This window comes from Schistocerca serialis, chromosome 10 (assembly GCF_023864345.2).
Source record: "Schistocerca serialis cubense isolate TAMUIC-IGC-003099 chromosome 10, iqSchSeri2.2, whole genome shotgun sequence".
NCBI classification, from domain to species: domain Eukaryota; kingdom Metazoa; phylum Arthropoda; class Insecta; order Orthoptera; family Acrididae; genus Schistocerca; species Schistocerca serialis.
Window position 1 is genome coordinate 97,399,912 of NC_064647.1, and position 20,360 is coordinate 97,420,271.

Here is a 20,360-nt window from a genome sequence, read left to right on the forward strand (position 1 = left end):
TTACCGGCTACTCAACATACCCATTCACATCTAAGGCAGATAATTGTGAAGATTCCAGATAATTCTTGAACTCTCAACTTAAAAGAGCCATAACTGGTTAAATATAGAGTGCAAAATGAATACTGGAACAGTGCTGTCATTTAAGCCAATATGCAATTTGAAAAGGATGATAAAGTGAAAAATGTAAGAGCAACTGAATAACAGAAATTCCATTCTCCCCTTGTTCTAGGTATAGTTATTTTCTGCCAAATAGTTATCGATAAAGACTTTATAGAGTGTCCTATTGGATCATCTCTGTCCTCTGCCCCCTTCCTCCTCCTCCCTCCCCCCTTTCCCTCAAATCTGGGTTGTGATGCCAGACTAACCTGTAGTGTAGCCCAAGGTCCAGCTAGGATGGAAGGTTGTGCATTTTAAGGTTGATGGTGTACAAGTGAAAACAGAGGAAGGTACTAGTCTTCCAGTTAATAGATGACACTGATGATAGTTAAATGCTGTACTTGACAATACACACAAAAGTTTGGACTATGTGTGTATTGTAGCATTAAAAAATGCTATCTGTCTTGTGAATACACTGTTGTTAAGCATTTGGTAAGAGTTACATAGTGGACCACTGGTTGCATTTTTAGCAGTTTATGTACAATATATGCAGATAATATCAAAATACTCATCAGAGCCTTGTCCATTACCCAATATACGTATATTTTATGAAATTATCTTGCAGTTTGTTTCTACAGTAAAAGGCATGTTAAGTGGGTTTAAATGTGACATGAATGCAAACATCAGGCTATACTACAGGGTCGATCTGTTAGCACAACCTTTATTTGGCATTCACATTCATTGGCTTCAATAATTCTCAACCGATTTATCAACTTTCAACTTAACCTTGACCATAGGCTTTGGTGGGAAGGCAGGTAGAGATGGTGTCCAATATCACACTCCAGCCAAACATATCAGTCCTCCGTCTAGGTAGAGCACCAACTATAAAATTTTTCTCACACCGTATTAGCTTCTTGGTTCATTTATTCGACCATAAGTAAGTTGGTTATATGTCCATAGCGTAAGGCAAAAGGTTGTCAGAAAGAAGTACGAATTTCATGAATTGATGACACATGGCAATGAATGTTAAATGCTACTTTCTCAGTTGCTATTTCCGACTTTTACTTGTGACTTGTCAATGATATCATAGCCAGCAAGACACAAATGTTCACAGGAAGAAATAAAAAATTTGGCAAACAGATGGCACACAGCGTGAATGTTAAATGCTGCTTGTGACATTTGGTTGCGACTGAAATTACAGTCAGATTCTGTAAAGTTATTGTGATATCTGTGACTTCTCAGTCATTGTGATTTGTAACAGATACCAGATTTCTTGCCCATCCTTACTAAATACATGAGGGGAAATGCAAGGGAGAAAAATTTATGGAACTATGCTACCTCAGCAAGATATTGATATGTAATGCTGACGACACTGTCTGAAATTCATTAAATGTAGAAGGTATGTTCACAAAGTAAGTGAACTAGATTTTTATATTTTTTAGGATAAGCATATTTGAAAAAATTACAGGATGTCATTGATACACTTGTTGAACTTTTACACACAATCGCCATCTTTATCAGCTTCTTTATGCTCTTCTCAGAGAACTCACCCGTGAGCTCCTTCCCCCTTCAGAACCTCTTGCTGCACCCACTTGTCGGTTCAAAACTTACTTCCACTGATCTGTGCCATCAGGGAGGTGAAAAGATGTTAACCTGAAGGCATCAAGTCACAGGAATAAGTGTGGTGGTTCAAAACATCACAATCAAATGAGTTCAAGAGCACTCGGTGACTAAGGCTGTAAGAGGATGGCTGTTGTCGTGCACAAATACATCAGCATCCCCCTATTTTGTTTTGAATGCTCCTCCTGAGTTCTTTTAGGGCCTCACAATATCACTGTGCATTGATCGTCTCCCCCTAGGGTAGAAATTCACCCAAATTGTGGTTTTGAATTTTTTGACAGTCGGGGAATTGGTGTGATGCTACTATCACAATAAATCCAGGATTACAGAAGTGTTCAATTCGACCCATGACATCACCAATATGGCGGAAATGACCATTCTCAACATCTCCAATATGGCACCTATGACTTCATTACATAAATGACAACAAACACGAAAATACATTCAAAACCAACAAACACATCTCTCTCCAAAAATATAATCGAAGTAATGGGACCAGTGCAGAAAATTGGGGGTCTTTGAATGGGGACAAACTAAATATAAACACACATAAACATACACCATGATCCCAAACCACACAAAACGATGACATAAAAACACAAAATTCCCAAATTCCGCTACACTTTCAATATTGACAGGAACTGGTCACTTCCCTGCACCTACATAGCTCAACCGCGATTGTCGATCCCACAAATTATGAAACCAACTACTCCAAAAATTATAATCACATCACAGCTATCGATACCAAAAACCACCACCTAAACCAACAAAAATTGTAATCAGGTACTTCCCTTGACGTATATAGGTTAACAGCAGCTCACAATACCAAAAAAAAACACAGCTACAATGTCACACTGGAATCAGACACTTCCCTTGACCTATATAAGTCAACAACAGCTCATGATACCAAAACAAACATAGCTATGATAAACTGGAATCAGTCGCTTCCCATGACCTATACAGCTCAGATACAACTGACGATACAAAAAAATTGAAATCGAGTACTTCCCCTAAATACATAAATCAACCACAAGTGCTGATACCAAAACATCAACCACCAACACATGCAGTAAATAACACCGACCCAACAACACATAAAAACCCCACCCGATCATCATAAAATACGAACTATAGACAAAAAAAACTACTACTTACCACAAAAAAGTTCCAGCGCTACACACTAATCCCCAACTCGCATATTCTGCTTGCATGCACCCCATTTCAATATCTCCATCACAAGTCCAAAAAGTTGCAGAAATTTAATGACGGACAACATGTCATCCCCCATTTCAGCCCACAGACATGCACTATTATACTTAGCAGTCATATCCATACCTAACAAAAGAGGCCCCAAATTGAATTAAACGACTTACCATGTGACGAACAGCTAACCATTAACATCAAACGACACCGCAATAACAAACACAATGGAAACTTAATTCTTAACTCACCGACACTAATTTCCATTCTTCTATAACAGTCACGACCGATAAATGCACACTTCAAGCACAGACACCAACTCCACACATCATGACGTCACACAACACAACACCCTTATGTCACGGGTCAAAGCTGACAGGTGGAATCGGATGCCTCGGATGCCTCAGTTGACTCAAAAATCCTTGTCTTCCAGTTCAAGTTTCTCCAGAAACTTGCAGGTAGTACTGATCTAATTTTTCTTGTGGTGACCTGTCAGCTGTTTTGAGACCCATCTTGTACACAGTGTAAGTATCTCAACAATTCTGTGACTGCCTCATAAGAAAGTTCTGGGAAACTGTCAAAACATCAGAGAAATTTCTTTCACTATCAATCAACGGTCTTCAAGAACATTTTCTTCTATTTTTTGCACCAATTCATCAGCCAATGTGGGATGTCACTAGGCTACTCCTCTCTTCGTACAATAATTTGTTCTGCCTCCACTAAACTTCCTACACTGCTTAAAGACATTCTTTCTGTTTATAACACGTTCATTTGATTTGCAAATACATTTCAGTGGCTATTATTCTTTCTGCAAGTATGAAGCAGATCACAGCACTTGGTTCCGACTTGGCGGGACCTCAATGACATCTTTCATGCAACTAGAAGACTACATCAGTTTACATACTACTGTGTTCCTGCAAAGCTCGTTTGTCAGGGAATCCCCTATACCAGTAAAAAAAAAAAAAAAATAAATAAATAAAAACAGTCACTGTACACTTATTTTTTGAACATGCCTCTTAATTACAAAGATTTACAGAAATTGTGATTACTATGTATGAGGCAAATACTTTTTCTCCTCTTGCAAAAATGTTTCCTTCAACTTCACATATCAAACCTTCATACTTAAATGGGACTTTTAAAGTGGGAATTGCTTGTGATGATAAAACTTCTACCTACATTATCTGTAAGTACTTTTAGAGACTTTAGTAACACGAGATGTCGAGAGGACGTATCCTGAAAAAGTTGTACTGAGGTACCTACAAGAGTTGCACTTGCACGCAGCAGTGAAACATTGGCAAAATGTCAAGCCAAATTGGATGCAACCAATATCTATACTCTGGACATCAAGAACTGCTTGCATTGTTTGTGTAGTATTTATTTTATTTTCTGCATTTGCAGTTTTCCTTGGGATCTAAATGACAATAAATGAAAGAATGAATGAATAATAAGCTAGTCTTTATTTAAATGAAAGTTATGATGACAGACTGAACTTTAGTTTGGTGCCTAGTTGGATACACTGCACTACCTATAGTTATGTTTGCAGCCTCACTGAAAACCTCAATTTTTCCATAACGGTCTAGCATTTTTAACTTTGTACAAGGTCTGAAGACATTAGTAATAATCTCCTTACACAAAAAAAAAAAAACACATTGCTAAAGAAATCTAAATACTTTGATAATTAAAACACACAATTGTCATAGTAATCAAAGTGCGTATTTGATGCTGATGAATAGTTACATGGTTAATAGCATTACTGGCCAAAGAAAGATGGTTCATTGTAGGCTAATCCTTATCACTTCCACATGAAACTTTTACAACTAGCCTAGTGAAAAAACTGCCTTCCACTCAAGTGTGATTTACAGATAGATTTTAGAACAAATTTCAAAGATGTGCTGATTTTGATCCTTCCAACTACATACTAAAATTTAATTTGCTTAAGACAACAATTTTCTTACATGTTCATCAACAGCTCTCTGTAGGCCACTATCAAACAGGAATTTCATGAATATTAACAGGCTTTCACTCCTGACAAAAATACAATGATCAACACGTAAAGCACCTTATATGACTTAGAGCTAAAGTGGCAACTACAGAATAGTTTATCAAGTTGTTATTTAATCATCTAAAAATCAAACCACTTTCAAATTACAGGCATTCATAGAGAGAAGTATCACACAGGCAACTTCAGCTTGTCTAGATTACTAACTGACAGGTCAAAAATTGCAGAAACCATACTAAAAAAACTATATACTACATACAACTTCAATTCCATGCTAGCCATTCAATACATCTACTTCCAGATAGAAGCCAAGTTTAAAAGAAAATACCAATGCAACGATATAAGTAATTACTACATCGTGCAAAATGAAAAAAGCTACATATGATAGCATCTAATTCTATGTATAGCAAGAAATTTATAAAATACTTACATTCATCATAGAAACCATATATCCTGTTAATACTGGCACATTCGTGATTGCCACGCAGAAGGAAAAAATTTTCTGGATATTTTATTTTGTATGCAAGCAGAAGACATATAGTCTCTAAACTCTGTTTGCCACGATCTACATAATCACCCAGAAATAAGTAGTTTGCCTCTGGTGGGAAACCGCCATACTCAAAAAGCCGCAGGAGATCTGTATACTGCCCGTGGATGTCACCTGAAGCATAAACGGAAAGGAGCTGAAGTTTCTGAACTTCCCGGTTCGGGAGTATCAAATCTGGTGCATAAATACGTTATTAGGTATTGTCAATAAAATCTACTATCCCTGAATGCTAAAACACAGAAGTGCATAACTATCGATGGTTTCACTTAATTCCAACACAAGCAAAGGTCTGGCACAAAAAGTTTCCCTTGTTCGCATCTGTATGGAAACATTTTCTTTTTTAGTATAGTTTTATTTTAACAGTTCTTTAATTTCAAAAACTACGACGCACTGTGCACCGCATATAATTTCAACGACTGATCCAATCACGATAGATCGTAAATTACCACAAATTTTGAGGGGAGCCTCTAGCTCCAACAAAATTGGCTGCTGAAGGAAGATTTCTCTTGATTTCAAGCACAGTCCGCGCACTTCTGCTTCGGACATCTGCACGGACTTTCCTGGGCGACATCCTCTTACTGCAAAACAAAACGTAAATTGAGTTAAAACAGTGGACTACTGCTTACAGGCTTCTGTAAAGGGTTCCCGCACCCGCTATTAAGCTAAACTACTTTGCTTGCGATAAGATTCTCAAGATTTTGACATTTGACAGATACGCCCATTTCACCCAAGCAGTACAATTTCCGGCAAATGCATAACTCGGAGACAACATCTATTACACAGGATCTACATCCGATGGAAGATTTACATGTAGTAATAAACGTTACCTTCAAGAAGCCTTTGTATAAGGCTGTCTACGTTTAAATCGATGTCAGCCATTTTGGTACTGCTCGCTGCAGCTCGAAGTGCACGTAAAAGATTCGTATCAAAGTTCTTCAAAAGATATGTCTCAAGGCAACTGGCTAGCGTAGTATCATAGAAAGGCACTTGCCTTTGGGAGCAGCTCGGCTCGAAACGAGACCAACCAATAGCATTTCTAGGTAGCTACAGCCAATAGGATTGCTTCGTTTCAGATGAACCTGGCGTGGACATTTGTATCTTTGGTGTTTACATAACATCTAAGACTAGACTGTAGAGTAGTATAAACGAGGCTTCGCGGCTGTACAATCACAGTCGATTTGATGAGTGCCATTGTTGAGAATTCTGTGTTTTATTCAGGTTTCGCTTTTGCAACTTAAGCGTTCGATAAGGTATATGTTCCGATTAAAAACATGCAACTACTACAGCTGTAGTACTGAGCAAACCTGTAGTTTTCTCGAAAAACAATGAACCTGGGAAGAAGCATTAAGAAGAAGGCCGATAACGAATGTAGCGAGCGAAGCGAATGAAGTGATGCCAGTGCTAAATGTTTGTTTAAGAGATTAGATTACATGATAAGTGTAAGGTTTTCGGTGAAATTATTCGCATGTAAGACACTTGTAATTACGTCCAAATGCTTTTATTTCCATTATGTGCCGTATTGTATACACCCCTTCAGAAAGCGACTTGTGTATATCATTGTACAAAGTCATTGAAAGATTAATAAATATTATTTGTAAAAAAACAGAGGCCGATCTCTAGTAATATTGAAGACATTCAAAGAATTGCAGTACCAGTGGTGACAAGTATGCTGCCTCACGAGTCTCATGAAAATACTCAAAAACATGGGGCAGGCGGTTGAAAAAAAACTCAAACTACCCCCCAAGAGCCTTCGTACAGAATTGCAAGAAGCAGGAGTCAGAATATTTGGCGAATCTGCGAAAAGACTGTAGTCCTCTGTGTATCGCTCCAGTAGGGATGATGAAAACATCAGATTAATTAGAATGCGCACAGAGATATTCTAGCGGGCATTCTCCCCTCGTTCCATACGGGAATGGAACGGGAAGAAACCTACATTGTACAATAGGAAGTACCCCCTGTCATACAGATATAGATGCAGATTTTCATATGTCCTCGAAGGGAAGTAATTCTGCTGCGACGGAACTATATCCCACGAAACTATATCTTCTGTAACTGAAATTTATTTCTTCGTGCTTCGAAAGAGGAAAATCGCTACACTTCTTTCGGCATCAATAAGGATGTGTTTCATGATATAGAACCCACTTACAACACACTATAAACTACCTATTGCATCATCAAAATGTATTGCAGTGAATCTTGAAACTTGATGTTATTTTGTAGGATATTTCACAAGCTCACCGATGTTATGTAATTCAAATGTTTTGCATCTCCACTAATACTCTGTGGAGTAGTGTCAGACATTCGCAGGTCACTTGAGATAAATACATTAAAACTTGCATTTGGGGTGGAACTGGTGAAGAAGACCAAAAATAAGAGATAATCGTGCTATATAGGGGAGTTCTTACAACAATAAGTATACATTTAGACATGGAGAGAGCAAAAAGTAAAAGGGAGATTTGTGTAGCATCCATAGTGTAAAACACGAGTTCCCTCACTGCTGATATAGTTTGATTTCCGTAGCTGTATTATTTAGAGAAACTGAAGATGAAGAGAGGCCCAGAAACCATTACAGTGATTTTTTGTGAATGACGGTAGTACTGTCTTCATACTGCAAATCAGATGTTGTCAGAAAGAGATACTCTGATAACAATTCTATTGGGGAAACAGCTAATCACAAAAAGCCCTGCCTCTGCAAGAAACAAGACACTCAGTCCGTCATTATTGATTCCCAGTATACACTGAATGAGAAATAAAATCTGCACACGAAAACTGTTGTATCAAAATAATTACTTATTTGAAAATAATCTCCACAGAGCAGCCAGTTAAAAGTTTTCAGCTGCACTGATGCTTGCAACATAACCACAGTTACCATTGCAGTTATTTGTGATACCACTATATCTATCTATCTATCCATCCATCCATCCCACAGTGTGTACAGCCGGTTACATCGAAGATGTGTGGCAAGTCTCCTGTAACTAGGCAGAGACGCAGCATCACTCTGTCAGGCAGCTAAACAATGCGGCGTCAGGGATGCTATGAATAGGAGGCTCTGTGCCCCCACCCCTGCCACCCAGCAGTAGAGAGTTTGGCTACAGAATTCAGCAGACCTGTGTATTGGGTCTCAGACAGCTACAGCCAAACTCAATGTAGTCTGAGGCTGGACGCCACAGGGCTGTCCTGTGAGCATTGCTGATCTTTGTCAAGTCGTCACACGTTCTTCTAACTGCAGCCGAGCCTGATTCCAGGGAAACTGTGTTGCCATCAGCTGGCCACCACCACAGTGCATCAGCTCAATGCCTGTTAGCTGTCTATATCGTCTTCAGGCATGGCTTCCACTGCTGTGCCAGGTAAAAGATGCTTTGAGTCAACATCAGGTTGCACCCACTGTATGAGATCATGAAAATGTGTCTCCTCCAGCTTGACATAAAAATAAAGAGTTTTACCCCAGCTAGATCATGGGTAGGCAACTGGATGCCCACGGGCCAGATCCAGCCCATGGTCGATTTCAATCCACAGCACAGACGATATCTGCAGGAGAGGATAAGGCACTCACACTGTACTCCACCCGGGACGCATTTTCGTGTATTCCTGCTGACATTGGGCGAGGCTCGGCACAGGTTTGCAGCTCATGATGCAGACCAGTGAATGTCGTGCTTAAAGAATTGACCAGACAAGAATGCAGCCTGGTGATACGCCCCAGACCATGGCGGACAGCTGGTGTTCACTAGGCAAGGGATGCCACGCAGGCAAGAGCTGCCCTCAGCGACTGGCTGTTGCTGCATCAGCTGTCACTGTGGAAGTAGCCAATATCCCATTAACACCTTGCATCTGTAGTGCGGTAAAGAGCTGCCACCCAATGCTGCTGCAGCATAGCAGTCAAATGCGCACGTTATTTACGGCCTACATCTACGCTACACATTGGTAGAGCACGAACGCTTGTAGTAGGCAACAATGCCACTAAACTTACAGAGTGCCCGTGAAATGTGCTGACTTCAACAACAGCCGCAGGTCCCACTGAACAAACTAGTTCTCTGTTGTCAGTTCGCACGTAAAGTTCTGTGCTAGTTGTGTCTTAATTTCATGCAGTGTCCCTGTCAAGTTTACTCACAAAATGTCTGGCGTTAATGTTGTCAATTCCAGGAGAAATGGACTGAGAATTACTCCTTCATGATGCACAACAATAAAGCTGTTTGTTGTGTAGTGAATCATTGCCTGTTGTGAAAGAATATAACATGAAAAGACACTTTTCTATTAAATACACTGCTCAACAACAGCTTACAGGGCAACTGCGAAAAGACAAAATTAAGTCATTAATTTTCAATTTGGACATGCAACAACAAATGTTAGCCAAACCGAGGACACAGTGGGTTTTCGTGCAATCTCCTTTCTCTCCTTTTCCTCTTGAAAATTTTTATTTTGGGTTATGAGTTATTATGATGTATTGGAAGCAACAAAAATGCCAATTTATAGCACAGCGTGAAAATAAACATCTGAAGTGGGGTGTCGGGTATTGTCACAGTCATGGACAACAAAATTCCACCTAATTCACTGGGCAAGCTGCTGTCAAGCCAGGTGAGTTTCCTTTTGGCTGTATGGTCGTGGTTGCTATATTCACACTAGATCAAAATTCAGTGTTGTTTTTTTCTAATAACGGCCTTTTGCTATGATAGTGACACTGTGGTGTGTAGTAATAAGTATCGATAAATAAGTGAACAATGTATCTTGTGGCACCATCTGGTTAGAAAAAACACAACAGCTTACAGACAAAGCCTTGAGCCTTATGACTTTTCTTGTTTTTAAAGCAGTTTTGTTTGTATCCTAATTTAAGGTGAAATCAAACAGTGGAAACACCAGGCTGGAAAATAAACAATATAAAGAAAATATAGATTGCTACTCACCATAAAGATGACTCATTGACTTTCAGACAGGCACAATGAAAAGATACAACTAGCTTTTGGCCAAAGCCTTCTCTATAACAGAAAACACACTTACACTCATTCACACAAGGAAGCGGTATGAGTGGGGAGAGAGAAGAGCACTGTCTGGCAGAGTGTCCAGGAATTAGACTGCCAACAGACACTGTGTCAAGAGGCTATGGGGAAAGAGGAGCACAAAAGGAGAGAAGTGGGGAAAGGGAAAGACAGGTAGATGCTTTGGCATAGGATGGCACACAAAGAGGGTGATGGGGTGAGAATAGGGGAGAGGGGATAGTACAGAGGAGTTGGAAAGTGTGGGGAGAGTAAATTACTATAGGTTGAGGCCAGGATGGTTTTGGGAGAAGAGAATGTGTTGTAAGGATAACTACCATCTGTACATTTCGGAAAGGCTCGTGGAGGAAGGGTGGACCGACATGGTTTGGGTAATGAAGCAGCCATTGAAATCAATGTTATGTTCAGCTAAATGTTGTGCCACAAGGTGATCAACTTTGCTCTCGGCCACAGTTTGGTGGTGGCCTTTCATTCTTGTGAACAGCTGGTTGCTAGTCATACAAATGTAAAAAGCTGGGCAACAACTGCATCAGAGCTGGCATATGACATGGCAGCTTCCACAGGTGGCCCAGCCTCTGATAGGGGAGGATAAGCCTGTGAAAGGACAGGAACAGGAAGTGGTGGGTGGGTGAATTGGGTAGGTCTTGCACCTGGGTCTTCCACAGGGACGTGGTCCATGTGGCAATGGGTTGGGGTTTGGAGTGGCACAGGGATGGACTAGCGCGTTGTGGAAGTTGGTTGGGCAACGGTACAGCACTTGAGGAGGGTTGGAAAGGCTCTTGGGTAGGATGTTCCTCTTTTCAGGGCAGGATGATAGGTAATCAAAACGACACAGCCTATTTTAGTAAGCTGTGGTGAAGAAATCATTCATAGACAGGTTTACTGTGTACTCAGGAAGGAAATCATTACAATCTATAAAACACTTTGATAGCATATGATTAACAAAATTTAAACATTACCTTTTCAGTCTTTTTTGTAAAACAGTAAATTTTAAAATGTCTATTTCCATAGTTTTTTAATAACTTCCCTTAACAGTTTAATTAAAGTGCTAAGTCTATAACAGATACAGAAAATCCATAATAGCTGGTAGCCATACTATTGGCTTCTCAGCACCCCAACTACTTTACTCCTTTGATTATTTATATTCCATCGTCAACTTCCCATTACCAAAGCTGCTGCTGAGACAGACATCTCATTCAGGTCAAATGGACAAGCTCGGATACGCAAATGATAAACATTTCAAAACAAACACACATAATACGCAGGACTGAAGATATTTACATTCTGTACATAAGAAAAGGTTACAAGCTTGAATGTTGTTTGTGGGATCATTTTATGTCTCGCATTAGAAAGAATTGTGTGTGCAAGCCTACACCTGTCTTCGACAATGGGAGGGTCGTGGCCTGTTGAGACTATGCTTTATCGTTCCATGATATGGCTGTTTGTGTTGCTGAAAACCACATGACTCTCTTGGGAATATGGAATCAATGGGTTCAGGAGAGCCATATTCAATACCTAGCAGGATCCTAATGGCACTACGAGACTAGCACATTACAGGACAGACATTTCCATCACTAGGCCATGCAGGATTGTACAGCTGTATTGTGTACCTTTACTTAGGAAGTGGGCATGTTTGCAATGACACAAATATCCACGAGTGAGGTGGAGGGAGGGGGCAAGGGGGTCTATCGGGCCCCAAATTCCACTTGCACATGGGTGCCAAATGGTCTCCAAGACAAGCAAGATTTTCTAGAAAATATATTGTGGTGTTGTTGTTGTTGTTGTGGTCTTCAGTCCTGAGACTGGTTTGATGCAGCTCTCCATGCTACTCTATACCGTGTAAGCTTCTTCATCTCCCAGTACCTACTGCAACCTACATCCTTTTGAATCTGCTTAGTGTATTCATCTCTTGGTCTCCCTCTACGATTTTTACCCTCCACGCTGACCTCCAATACAAAATTGGTGATCCCTTGATGCCTCAGAACATGTCCTACCAACCGATCCCTTCTTCTAGTCAAGTTGTGCCACAAACTCCTCCCCAATTCTGTTCAATACCTCCTCATTAGTTATGTAATCTACCCATCTAATCTTCAGCATTCTTCTGTAGCACCACATTTCGAAAACTTCTATTCTCTTCTTGTCCAAACTATTTATCGTCCATGTTTCACTTCCATACATGGCCACACTGCATACGAACACTTTCAGAAAGGACTTCCTGATACTTAAATGTATACTCGATGTTAGCAAATTTCTCTTCTTCAGAAACGCTTTCCTTGCCATTGCCAGTCTACATTTTATATCTTCTCTACTTCGACCATCATCAGTTATTTTGCTCCCCAAATAGCAAAGCTCCTTTACTGCTTTAAGTGTTTCATTTCCTAATCTGATTCCTTCAGCATCACCCGACTTAATTCGAATACATTCCATTACCCTCGTTTTGCTTTTGTTGATGTTCATCTTGTATCCTCCTTGCAAGACAATATCCATTCTGTTCAACTGCTCTTCCAAGTCCTTTGCTGTCTGTGACAGGATTACAATGTCATCGGCAAACCTCAAAGTTTTTATTTCTTCTCCATGGATTTTAATACCTAATCCAAATTTTTCTTTTGTTTCCTTCACTGCTTGCTCAATATGCAGATTGAATAACATTGGGAGAAGCTACAACCCTGTCCAACTCCCATCCCAACCACTGCTTCCCTTTCATGCCCCTCAACTCGTATAACTGCCATCTGGTTTCTGTACAAATTGTAAATAGCTTTTCGCTCTCTGTATTTTACACTTGCCACCTTCAGAATTTGAAAGAGAGTATTCCAATCAACATTGTCAAAAGCTTTCTCTAAGTCTACAAATGCTAGAAATGTAGGTTTACCTTTCCTTAATCTATCTTCTAAGATAAGTCGTAAGGTCAGAATTGCCTCACGTGTTCCAATATTTCTACGGAATCCAAACTGATCTTCCCCGAGGTCAGCTTCTACCAGTTTTTCCATTCGTCTGTAAAGAATTCGGGTTAGTATTTTGCATCTGTGACTTATTAAACTGATTGTTCGGTAATTTTCACATCTGTCAGCACCTGCTTTCTTTGGGATTGGAATTATTATGTTCTTCTTGAAGTCTGAGGGTATTTCGCCTGTCTCATACATCTTGCTCACCAGATGGTAGAGTTTTGTCAGGACTAGCTCTCCCAAGGCCGTCAGTAGTTCTAAAGGAATGTAGTCTACTCCTGGGCCTTGTTTTGACTCAGGTCTTTCAGTGCTCTGTCAAACTCTTCACGCAGTATCGTATCTCCCATTTCATCTTCATCTACATCCTCTTCCATTTCCATAATATTGTCCTCAAGTACATCGCCCTTGTATAGACCCTCTATATACTCCTTCCACCTTTCTGCTTTCCCTTCTTTGATTAGAACTGGGTTTCCATCTGAGCTCTTGATATTCATACTCCAAAGGTCTCTCTAATTTTCCTGTAGGCAGTATCTATCTTACCCCTAGTGAGATAAGGCTCTACATCCTTACATTTGTCCTCTAGCCATGCCTGCTTAGCCATTTTGCACTTCCTGTCGATCTCATTTTTGAGATGTTTGTATTCCTTTTTGCCTGCTTCATTTACTGCATTTTTATATTTTCTCCTTTCATCAATTAAATTCAATATTTCTTCTATTACCCAAGGATTTCTACTAGCCCTCATCTTTTTACCTACTCGATCCTCTGCTGCCTTCACTACTTCATCTCTCAAAGCTACCCATTCTTCTTCTACTATATTTCTTTCCCCCATTCCTTTCAACTTTTCCCTTATGCTCTCCCTGAAACTCTGTACAACCTCTGGTGCTTTCAGTTTATCCAGGTCCCATCTCCTTAAATTCCCACCTTTTTGCAGTTTCTTCAGTTTTAATCTATAGTTCATAACCAATAGATTGTGGTCAGAGTCCACATCTGCCCCTGGAAATGTCTTACAATTTAAAACCTGGTTCCTAAATCTCTGTCTTACCATTATATAACCTATCTGAATCCTGTCAGTATCTCCAGGCTTCTTCCATGTATACAACCTTCTTTTATGGTTCTTGAACCAAGTGTTATCTATGATTAATTTATGCTCTGTGCAAAATCCTACCAGGCCACCTCCTCTTTCATTACTTCCCCCCCATCCATATTCACCTACTACGTTTCCTTCTCTCCCTTTTCCTACTACAGAATTCCAGTCACCCATGACTATTAAATTTCCGTCTCCCTTCACTATCTGAATAATTTCTTTTATCTCATCATACATTTCTTCAATTTCTTCGTCATCTGCAGACTAGTTGGCATATAAACTTGTACTACTGTAGTAGGAGTGGGCTTCGTGTCTATCTTGGCCACAATAATGCATACACTATGCTGTTTGTAGTAGCTTACCCACACTCCTATTTTTTTTTTTATTCATTATTAAACCGACTCCTGCATTTCCCCTATTTGTTTTTGTATTTATAACCCTGTATTTGCCTGACCAAAAGTCTTGTTCCTCCTGCCACCGAACTTCTGTAATTCCCACTATATCTAACTTTAACCTATCCATTTCCCTTTTTAAATTTTCTAACCTACCTGCTCGATTAAGGGATTTGACATTCCACGCTCCAATCCGTAGAACGCCAGTTTTCTTTCTCCTGATAACGGCGTCCTCCTGAGTAGTCCCCGCCCGGAGATCCGAATGGGGTACTATTTTACCTCCGGAATATTTTATCCAAGAGGATTCCATCATCATTTAACCATACAGTAAAGCTGCATGCTCTCGGGAAAAATTACGGCTGTAGTTTCCCCTTGCTTTCAGCCGTTTGCAGTACCAGCACAGCAAGGCCGTTTTGGTTATTGTTACAAGGCCAGATCATCCAGACTGTTGCCCCTGCAACTACTGAAAAGGCTGCTGCCCCTCTTCAGGAACCACACCTTTGTCTGGCCTCTCAACAGATACCCCTCCGTTGTGGTTGCACCTACGGTACGGCTATCTGTATCGCTGAGGCACGCAAGCCTCCCCACCAATGGCAAGGTCCATGGTTCTTTGGGGGGGGGGGGGAATATATTATTATTATTAGAGTAAATTCTATACATTAGATTACTATACGTGTTTCTGGAGGTGGCAGGATGCCAATAAAGTGTAGTGCCATAACCGGCAGGGAGAGGGGGTGCCAATAAAGTGTTGCGCCCTGGGTGCCAATGGGGGCTGCCAATAGAATGTCATGCCCCGGGGGCCATTTATGTTCGTTACGCCACTAGTATACAGAAAGACAGTGCTACAAGTCTGGCACATCACAGGCTCTCAGCACAGCAATCATTGTTGTGAATGCTCATGATGCAGCAGCAGAGAAAGGCATGCCAATAGGGTGCACTCGACAGAAGTGGCCCTATGTTGTCTTTTCAGACAAATCCTGGTTCTGCCTACAGCATCTTGATAGACATCTCCAAGAAGAATAAACATCGTCATATTGCATTTATTACTGTTACCAGGGGCCATTAGGTGCACTTAACTGTCACCTCCAGCTCACATAACTGATAATTTGAACAGTTAGTGTTATGTTCTCAATGAATACATATTGCTTGCACTGCCCTGACCCAGATCTATATGTAGTGTATTTGACTGTTGTCCTGGGTGGCAGATTTCTAGACTCTCACCCATTGAAAACATCTGGTCACGGATTGTTGCTTGCCAACCACTACAGTCGATGTACTCTGCCATAGAGTTGGGAAGGCATGGAATAACTTACTCATATCTTTCAATAAATGATGTATACAGCCAACTGGTTGCATAAAATTTACTGTAATAAGCCTGGCTCAGGTTTCAGTACCACTAGGGTTACCATCTTCAGAAGGAATACAGCCATGAACTCATGCTAAGTTGAAATTTTAAGCATTGTTATGAGTTATCTACCATTCAAGTTCAATTCAATTCGATGCCTGGCCTGCTTAGAGCCATTGCTCCTGCCACAGATGGCACCTCTGTATATTATATTTTGTACCCTGTATATCCCCAAATCACCTACAAATGTAATTGTGTATTCTTCCTTCTATACTGTATATGCACAATTAATGCAGTGTTCAGTCACATTAATGTTACCACCAGTGGTAGGCGTGAATAACACTATTTGCAGCATGAACCACTTCGAGATGCGCTGGAAAAGAATCAGTGAGGTTCTGGATGGTGCCGACATGCCGACCCCAGTGTTGTGGCCAGCTGCACTAGGTTCCTCGGTTGAGGCTCCATGGTGCAAACTGCCTGATCAAGATGGTTCCACAAATTCTCAGATGGGTTTAAATCTGGTGTATTTGGTGGCCAGGGGCGTACAATAAACTCATTCTGGTGTTCTTCAGACCATGCACATACACTGCGAGCTGTGTGACAGCTGCAGTGTCCTACTGGTACATACCATCTCACCAAAAATTGTGTGTAGGGATGGATGTGGTCCCCAGGGATAGATGCATACTACTCTTGATCCATTGTGTCTCCCAGAATGACAAGATCACCCAGGGAATGATGCGAAAATATTCCACAGGTCGTAATGCTCCCTCCTCGTTTGCTTTCACACATTTCACACTGTACAGCCTTCATTGCCCATGAGCAGCCATCAGTATGGGTGCACGAACTAGATGCCTGCTGTAGAGAGCCATATGCAGCAACGTCGGCTGAACAGTCGCTGAGGAGACACTGTTGGTAGTCCCTTGGTTCGTCTGGGTGGTCAGTTGCTCAACAGTTGCACATCTGTTCACCCATAGTCACCTCTGCAGCCATGTTCATCCCTATTATCTACGGCCCGTTGTGCACCACAGTTGTCTCAGCACGAGTTCTGAATAGCCCCATTTTGCCATGGATGATATACTTGAACCATGGTGGAATGCAAACAGTTTAAAATCTTAGCTGTTGCAGAAATACTTCTACCCTTGGACCAAGAGCCAATAATCATGCCCTTTTGGATGTCAGATAAATCGATCCATCGCTGCATTACAGTGACTGCACTGTTTCCCGTGTTGCCCTCCTCCCAACATGCTTTATGTTTATGTACACTCCACTGCTAGTGCTGCCACCTGTTGTCTGTAATTGGTTACTGCACATTGACATTGAAAATAAGTGGTGGAGACATCAGTGTGACTGGGCCATGTAAAATTTCATCATTTGCTAGACATCCTTGTGTTGCAATTTTAATGGTTAGCAGTGTAGTTACATCATCCTCCACTGAATGTGTTGGTAGCAATGGTGGTGGATAAATTATAAGTATTTATAGGTAAGTATCAATTTGTGTATTGCTCTTTCTACAATCTTATCTATTATTGTAGAGTGTGTCACCACAACAAGCAGGCTGCTTGATGGGCTCGCATATACTGATCAGCCAGAACATTATGAACACCTATCTTATAGCTCCCCCCCATGAACCATGAACCTTGCCGTTGGTGGGGAGGCTTGCGTGCCTCAGCGATACAGATGGCCGTACCCTAGGTGCAACCACAACGGAGGGGTATCTGTTGAGAGGCCAGACAAATGTGTGGTTCCTGAAGAGGGGCAGCAGCCTTTTCAGTAGTTGCAGGGGCAACAGTCTGGATGATCTGGCCTTGTAACAATAACCAAAACGGCCTTGCTGTGCTGGTACTGCAAATGGCTGAAAGCAAGGGGAAACTACAGCTGTAATTTTTCTCGAGGGCATGCAGCTTTACTGTATGGTTAAATGATGATGGTGTCCTCTTCGGTAAAATATTCCGGAGGTAAAATAGTCCCCCATTCGAACCTCCGGGCGGGGACTACTCAAGAGGACGTTGTTATCAGGAGAAAGGTAACTGGCGTTCTACGGATCGGAGCGTGGAATGTCAGATCCCTTAATCGGGCAGGTAGGTTAGAAAATTTAAAAAGGAAAATGGATAGGTTAAAGTTATATATAGTGGGAATTAGTGAAGTTCGGTGGCAGGAGGAATAAGACTTTTGGTCAGGTGAATACAGGGTTATAAATACAAAATCAAATAGAGGTAATGCAGGAGTAGGTTTAATAATGAATAAAAAAATAGGCATGCGGGTAAGCTACTACAAACAGCATAGTGTAAGCATTATTGTGGCCAAGATAGACATGAAGCCCACGCCTACTACAGTAGTACAAGTTTATATACCAACTAGTTCTGCAGATGATGAAGAAATTGATGAAATGTATGATGAGATAAAATAAATTATTCAGATAGTGAAGGGAGACGAAAATTTAATAGTTATGGGTGACTGGAATTCGAGTGTAGGAAAAGGGAGAGAAGGAAACATAGTAGGTGAATATGGATTGGGGCTAAGAGATGAAAGAGGAAGCCATCTGGTAGAATTTTGCACAGAGCATAACTTAATCATAGCTAACACTTGGTTCAAGAATCATAAAAGAAGGTTGTATACATGTAAGAATCCCAGAGATACTAAAAAGTATCAGATAGATTATATAATGGTACGACAGAGATTTAGGAACCAGGTTTTAAATTGTAAGACATTTCCAGGGGCAGATGTGGACTCTGACCGCAATCTATTAGTTATGAACTGCAGATTAAAACTGAAGAAACTGCAAAAAGGTGTGGATTTAAGGAGATGGGACCTGGATAAGTACAGAGTTTCAGGGAGAGCATAAGGGAACAATTGACAGCAGTGGGGGAAAGAAGTACAGTAGAAGAAGAATGGGTAGCTCTGAGGGATGAAGTAGTGAAGGCAGCAGAGGATCAAGTACGTAAAAAGATGAGGGCTAGTAGAAATCCTTGGGTAACAGAAGAAATATTGAATTTAATTGATGAAAGGAGAAAATATAAAAATGCAGTAAATGAAGCAGGCAAAAAGGAATACAAATGTCTCAAAAATGAGATCGACAGGAAGTGCAAAATGGCTAAGCAGGCATGGCTAGAGGACAAATGTAAGGATGTAGAGGCATATCTCACTAGGGGTAAGATAAATACTGCCTACAGGAAAATTAGAGAGACCTTTGGAGAAAAGAGAACCACTTGTATGAATATCAAGAGCTCAGATGGAAACCCAGTTCTAACCAAAAAAGGGAAAGCAGAAAGATGGAAGGAGTATATAGAAGGTCTATAAAAGGGCGATGTACTTGAGGACAATATTATAGAAATGGGAGAGAATGTAGACGAAGGCGAAATGGGAGATACGATACTGCGTGAAGAGTTTGACAGAGCACTGAAAGACCTGAGCCGAAACAAGGCCCTGGGAGTAGACAACATTCCATAAGAACTACTGACAGCCTTGGGAGAGCCAGTCCTGACAAAACTCTACCATCTGGTGAGGAATCCCAGCGTCCACTCCACGGCGACACACCAAACACAGAGGAGAGGGCAGGCACGTACCTTGTGAGTGAGGTGGCGGTGGCAGTGGGAGGCGTCGTGTCAACTGGCGTCGCGCGGCCGCTAGTGGCAGACTGGGGTCCCCGCGGGCATTGACCGTGGCAGCTGGCTGCGAGCATGCACCACAGACTGAGTTGTATGAGACAGGTGAAGTACCCTCAGACTTCAAGAAGAATATAATAATTCCAATCCCAAAGAAAGCAGGTGTTGACAGATGTGAAAATTACCGAACAATCAGTTTAATAAGTCACAGCTGCAAAATACTAACGCGAATTCTTTACAGATGAATGGAAAAACTGATAGAAGCCGACATCGGGGAAGATCAGTTTGGATTCCGTAGAAATATTGGGACACGTGAGGCAATACTGAGCTTACGACTTATCTTAGAAAAAAGATTAAGGAAAGGCAAACCTATGTTTCTAGCATTTGTAGACTTAGGGAAAGCTTCTGACAATGTTGACTGGAATACTCTCTTCCAAATTCTAAAGGTGGCAGGGTTAAAATACAGGGAGCGAAAGGCTATTTACAATTTGTACAGAAACCAGATGGCAGTTACAAGAGTCAAGGGGCATGAAAGGGAAGCAGTG

At 41.0% G+C, this 20,360-nt stretch overlaps 1 protein-coding gene across 1 annotated transcript in view; it reads right to left on the reverse strand.

Annotated features, from left to right (window-relative positions):
• LOC126424817 (serine/threonine-protein phosphatase PP1-beta catalytic subunit) overlaps nucleotides 1–6,425 on the reverse strand; it is an 81,799-nt gene extending 75,374 nt beyond the window's left edge. Inside the window, exons 1-3 of the mRNA XM_050087611.1 lie at nucleotides 6,290–6,425; nucleotides 5,909–6,040; nucleotides 5,346–5,576 (exon numbers count right to left, since the gene is read on the reverse strand). Of these exons, the coding sequence (XP_049943568.1) occupies nucleotides 5,346–5,576; nucleotides 5,909–6,040; nucleotides 6,290–6,341 (415 nt within the window). The 5' untranslated portion in view covers nucleotides 6,342–6,425. The remainder of the gene's footprint in view (nucleotides 1–5,345; nucleotides 5,577–5,908; nucleotides 6,041–6,289) is intronic.
• Between the last annotated feature and the right edge of the window lie 13,935 nt (nucleotides 6,426–20,360).